Source organism: Dermacentor silvarum, chromosome 1, assembly GCF_013339745.2.
Source record: "Dermacentor silvarum isolate Dsil-2018 chromosome 1, BIME_Dsil_1.4, whole genome shotgun sequence".
In the NCBI taxonomy this organism is placed as follows: Eukaryota; Metazoa; Arthropoda; class Arachnida; order Ixodida; family Ixodidae; genus Dermacentor; species Dermacentor silvarum.
In genome coordinates this window covers 410,701,073-410,707,403 of record NC_051154.1, presented here as the reverse complement: position 1 = coordinate 410,707,403, position 6,331 = coordinate 410,701,073, and the positions used below count along the sequence as shown (strand labels likewise).

The following is a 6,331-nucleotide window of genomic DNA, read 5'->3' as shown; positions in this document are numbered from 1 at the left end:
CAAATATTTAAACTGATATGCATGATAAGGAATGCAGGTGTACAAGACCTAAAACATTTTGTTTAGCCGAGGAATCTTTGTTCCCTCCTACTTTGCAAGAAGATGATGCAGAAATGATTTCAACCAGAACGTCAAGTTTGAACTGCAATGCCTCTTTACAGCCAGCAAGTGCTGCAATAGAAGTAAGCATGTTCTCAGAGAACAAGCGAGCCCTTCTAGCACCCAGCATCAAGTACAGCTGCATTCATTTGATTACAACACCATAGTTGTTACACATGCAATGTCACGCCTGCATCATTCATGATAATCAGCAAGCACGATAAAAAAATAATTAGGCTGCGCCCACAGCAGTAGTTGCATCATACAGCCGACAAAAAATTCCAATGTGGTCATCTTGTAGTGGTGTTTTGGTGCAAAAGGAAATGGTGCTGCAATCTCAAAATACACTGGGCATGAAAAAGAAGGTTGCCTTTGGATGCAATTGAATATTGAAACCGAATCATGAAACCAGAAAGATTTTGATCCCCAAATTGCGCTAAAAAGTGCATGAGCATTACAATTAATGTCAACTGCAACAAAGTTTCATTTTGGCAAAATTGGCTACAACAATATCCAAGCAATTATGGTAAAGCTGCAGGGCTGGAAATTAACAGCCTTGAAATATCGCTTTATTAGATGACATTAGCAGCCTGCTCGTTAGCAGATAACACCTAGAAAACAGCTTTCAGTGTGTCAGGGGTACTGGTTCCCAACATTCATGCAGAAGCACTGGTATTTTTTAAGAATACTGGCATCAAAAACAACTTTTTTGCTATCTTTTCACATTCACGTTTCAAAAGTAAAATTTCGCAATGATGCTGCTGTCTCATTGCAGTTGGTTAGGCTAGACAGAAACACAATGTAGCAAATTTTAAAGACATTTTGTGCCAGTCTTGGGATTTTTGCTAAGCAGACATCACTACTTTGCAACATGTCTAGAGATAATTAGAATTTACTCAAGTTTCTCTTGCAGTTACAGGTAATCCACCTGCTGAACAGGCCAAATTGCACTCCATGAGAGAAGAAAGGCTTATATGAAGCTTTCCCTAATGTCTTCCAGAAGTGTTGATCCTGCAATGAAACAGGCTTCATCTGAGGTGTTGACATTGATGGGTTTCAACAATTTGAAATATCTTGTTTTTGACAGAGGAGCCAGAAGATATTATTGACACTGCAGATGAACCCTCAGCACCTTTCGCCTAGGAGGGAACTGTTCTGTCATGCGTTGCACAATACTGAGAGACCATGGACAGGTCCCGCTGCAACCATAATTCCCTCTTGTTAACCTACCCAACACACACAGGGTTTCTCTCGAGCTACCCAAGAAGCAAACACAGCTCATAACCTTTATTTCACGCAAGAAAGTGGGTACAAGTGCCAGTGATGTTCACCAATGCTAAGAACTTGCTCAAGGGCACGTGAATGGAATGCAACTAGTGAAATCCCTCAAAGCAGGGCTTGCCGAGACACTTGTTCCAGCTTTATCTGCAAACACCACAAAGCACGCAACAACTGTTTCGAGATATTGTTTAATGGCATTTCATTCAATCTATATTTCAAAGCATACCAGTTCGTTTTATTTTCATCTCAATTCGTTACTCAATTAATCTGTCGCAACCCGTACAATAATAACAATGCGCCCGCGACCCTACAAATCACCAGTGCAGAAGCACAAAATAAATATATGCCGCACAGTTTGTGTAGGTGGGCCAGTGGCTCTACCAGTGCTTCTTGTGCTCATCGAGGGACACACCACCGGGCCCCAGAGAGACAACCATGAGCAGCCCACCAATGACCGACATGGTCTGGAAGAAGTCATACTTGAGGAAGTCACGCATGGGCCGGTACGAAGGGACCGACCACCATGCATTGACCCACACGTTCACTGCCGTCAGCCACAGCACCAACACCAGGGCGCACAGCTTGGTCTTGTAGCCCACGGTGACAAGGACCATCAGAGCAGTGGCCACCAGGTTCTGCAGCATCTGAAAGATTTCCAGCACTGGTCAGTCCAAGCATCACTATAGTAGGAATATATAAACCACAAATGTTCCAGGGGCCTAAAATAAGTTCACAGCAGTTGCACGAAGTGATGGCATGAGAAATGATGGAGGCACATTACACGAAAAAGGATCTCTGCATTAGCAGTGGTGTTGCATGGCGCCGAGTTTGAATTTTTTAGATGCTTAGACTCATCTAGGGTGGTATGATGCGTGGAACCTTGCCGTGCATGTGTGGCTTGGCTATATACTACTGGGTATTCAAAATTAACCTTCACGAATTTAAAAAAATCACCTGTCGCAGGTGGCATAATTCTTATCGTTGAGCTGGGTTATTCGAAGAGGCAGACATTAGTAGCATGAGAAATCAAAACACATATTCAAATAATTTTTAAAAAATTGACCACTGAACTTAGTTAATTAAATAATTAAGTGCAATATAAAGAAATATTTTGAGGAGCGCCACATGACTGCCAATCACATATTGCTGGTTTCACCCAGCTGCGGTTAACCACTTTTTTAAAATCCTTGGTTCAAGTTACGTGAAACACCCTTTACAGTACAGACCACTTATAACGTAATCGCTTATAGTGCAGGACCGGATTTTATACGGTCTTTCCAGACTCCCGTTAATTTTCCCATAGCACTCTATGTATACGCGTATTGCTTATAGTGCAGTTGCGGGACATGAAATACCGGTTACAGTGCAGCTGCCTGGAAGTTCGGCAGTCAACCTAGACGGCAAACGCTCCCCTCAAGCCACAAATAACGTATTTACTCGAATCTAACACACACTTTTTCCACCGATAAAACAGGTCCAAAAATTGTGTGCGCATTAGAATTGAGTACGACTCTAAATCTGCGTTACCATATAGCCGCTCGGCATTTCAAAATGGCCACCTCGCACGCGCGTCAAGCCCAGCTACCGTAGCTTCCTCCATGTGCTGCAGTACATAGGCAATAGTCTACCGTCTGTCTTCACGTTCTCTGTGTCTGCTCTATCAGCATGAAGTACCAAGTTCACCACGATGCCGCATTTAAAAGGAAAGTGATCATGTGTGCGAAGACGGACGGAAATCGGGCCACATCGCGTTCGGAGAATGCAAAACTTGCGTTTGGGACTGGTGTAAACAGAAGGAGAGGATTTTTGCCAGCAAAGCAATGCGGAACGGTTTCAGTGGACCGAAGCAGGACGTAATCTGCGACGATCCACTTCGGTGATACGATCGCCTTGGACCTATCTTGAAAGCAATTCGCGACGAGAAAGTCCGCTGCACGCCGTGTTTTCACCGCTTGTCGCGTTGAAGCGAGAGGCATGACAGCACGAAGGTCAATTCGCTCGCCGCGCTTCGTGACTCGAGCGTTTTGACAGTTCGTTTCCGCGGTCAACGAGCGAGATGTGTTCATGTTTGCTTGTGCGCGCGTGACACCGTGCTTGTTAATTTATTTAGTAAGTTTTTATTTATTTATTTTTATTATTTAGTAATTATTTAGTTGCACGGTAAATGCAACATCAACATAAAAGAAAACAGTTCACGAACACACTTTCAAATGCTTTCACGTCACCAGTCATCTGCACACATTAAGGCAAGGTGTTGCATTGTGGGATAGTTAAGGGAAAGAAAACAAATGCTCAAAAAGCACACTGTGAGCAAAATATATTTTTCGTAGGTAAACCTGCATTGTTTATTCATGAATACAGATGAGCTTGCATAAATACTTATAATAAGAATAAAAAAGTGGATACACTGGAATAGGCATATTCTGATTCGGCACTTGGGCAGTAGTCCGCATCGAAGGAATCGCCGCTCGACTCACTTGCAGAAGAGAAACCGGTGTGCACGTGTATAGCGTAACTGAACTGTGTAGTGAGTGCACATGGGAGAAAACTTGATGGTTGTGCGCAACTCAGAAAAAAAAAAAACAAGTCGGAAACTTTCAGTAATCCTTTGTTCCGCCGCCAACGAGGGGCAATCAGTTTTCGCGAGCCAAGTCTTGAGAAAAGAAACGCAGGCATGGCAGCATCGTTTGTATACAGCGGCATTGTTTGTATATACTACCAGCGCCCGCCTGTGAACAGATGTAATAGCACCCCTGTGAGCAACAGACGAGTGAGCATCTAGCAGTGACCCTTTGAGCGATTAGAAACCAGATAGACATCAGTTTTATTGAGATAGCAAATATATGGACACTTGAAGCGCATTTCTGCCATGGTCGTGGATGTTGCTGTGAGGCTCGGTATAAAGTCCAAACATTGGTGCTGTGCACCGTATGCTGTATGTGCGAGTGAAATTTTGCAAGGGTCAGCCGACAATCGTGGCTCAATCTTGCGTGCACGAGGGAGGAAGGCAGGGTGTTCTGTGGCGCACGAGGCGAGGGGGGTTCTACTCCGGCAGTGGCTGCTTACGTCGTATCTTGAACGGGATCTATGATGTGGAAGAAGTGTGTGCCCGCGCGGGCCTTCAAAGCAATCTGCGATGTGCACAAAGTGCAACTAGCTTTGTATGCGCCGTGCTTTTGACGTTTAATTCGAGATGAACCCAGAGATGGCACGAAGGTCAATTCGCATGCGGCTGGTGCCGCGTCTCCTCACTCCAGCATTTTGACAGCGAGTTTCCGTGATCATCGAGTGAGATGTGCTCATATTTACCTGTGCACGCGTGACACCATGCTTGTTAATTTAGTTAGTAAGCAAATGTTTACAAGTATATATGGCTGATAAAACTACTATCCTTAGTTCATATACTTGTCTACTCATTTGCTATCGCAATCGATTTTTTGCCTTTTGGGCGAAACTGCGACATTTTTTTTACAAGTGCAATGAACGGAAATGGCCAGCAAGACGAAACCAAAACTAACCGCCATTCGCTGGCATAAACAAGGCATGGGATTAAGGCCAAGAGACTACAAAGCGGAAAAATAATAAAAAGATTTATTGAATCCACGTAGGGTGGCAGCACTTACTCGGTACCAGAGAGTTGAAAAATTGGTGCACTTATCAAACATACAGATGTCGTCGTAAATATACATGAAGCCTTTTCTCTTATCTAAAGACAAAATGTTGTTGCAAGTCATGAGCCGAGTCAGTGAATCAAACTGCCTCGCTTTGAATCATTTCAAGTTTGGAAATAGCTTTTTTTTTTTTTTTAAGTACAGATCCCAAGTTTTGCTTGTGTATTCTAGTTGGATCCGCACAAGTGTATTACACGGGAGCATTTTTATGTACAACGTTAGGCAGCTTTTAGTTTATGTTTAAGTTTAGTTTAAGGGGGGGCAGCGTATTGATATGTGCACACGAAAGTCTTCAGTGTACTGAAATAACACTAACTAACGCCCTTAGAAATTGTCTTTGTGATAAGCAACGCTTCCCGCCCAGCCGTTGTTATGGGTACATGCTATCACCAACCCGATGCAAACAGCTCGTTCGTAGCTGACTTCCATGAGGTGCTTCACTCGGTAACAGTGCTTGATCCCTAATCACCTGTCATACTGTTTGGCGATTTCAACTTCCCTGCCTTCAATTGGTCCAATATAGCTGAAACAACGTCAAAAAACACTTTTGAAAGTGATTTCCTTAATACATGTCTTACGTATAGCTTAACACAAATAGTCAGTAACCCTACGCGGCACAATGATAAGTCTTCTAACATATTAGACCTTATCCTCACTTCTCACTCTGATAATGTTTCGCCACTGATGCATTTACCTGGCCTTACCAATCATTCAGTGCTACATGCCTCATTCCAATGTGGCATCCCTGCCTTCACTAAAACTAGAAAAACTATTACGCTTTACGACAAAAGCAACTATACTGATATGAGTATTAAACTAGTGGAATTTGCCAGCTCGTTCTTTACAGGGTGCTTAGAACGTTCTGTTGAAACTAACTGGCTTCTAACTCTGAGTGCGCATGGCAGAAATACTACACCGCTGAAAAAACGTACCTATCCCTTGCTAGTCAATCAAAGCGTTCCTTTTTTTCGACTACCCTACCAAACATTCTGCGAAATAACTCTAAGCAATTCTGGAATATTATAAATCCAAAGCGTTCGCAACCTCTTGCACTGTGCGACGAGAAAAATAAGCCTATTCCAGATCACGAAATCGCCGAAGCGCTAAATCATGCATTCTCTTCCGTGTTTACGAATGAACACAAAAGCGAACTTCCCGAATTTCCATATTTCAGTCACCATACCATGCCTGCAATCACCTTCAGTTCTGATGGCATCAGGAAATGTATTGATTCCTTGAAGCTGTCATCTTCACCTGGCATCGATGGTATTAATTCCAGC

The 6,331-nt window shown here is 43.3% G+C and overlaps 1 protein-coding gene across 1 annotated transcript in view; it reads right to left on the bottom strand.

Moving 5' to 3' along the window:
- Window positions 1-1,550: 1,550 nt before the first annotated feature.
- Window positions 1,551-6,331, bottom strand: part of LOC119437582 (surfeit locus protein 4 homolog) — an 89,838-nt gene continuing 85,057 nt past the window's right edge. The window contains exon 5 of the mRNA XM_037704584.2: window positions 1,551-2,024. Within this exon, the coding sequence (XP_037560512.1) occupies window positions 1,758-2,024 (267 nt within the window). The 3' untranslated portion in view covers window positions 1,551-1,757. The remainder of the gene's footprint in view (window positions 2,025-6,331) is intronic.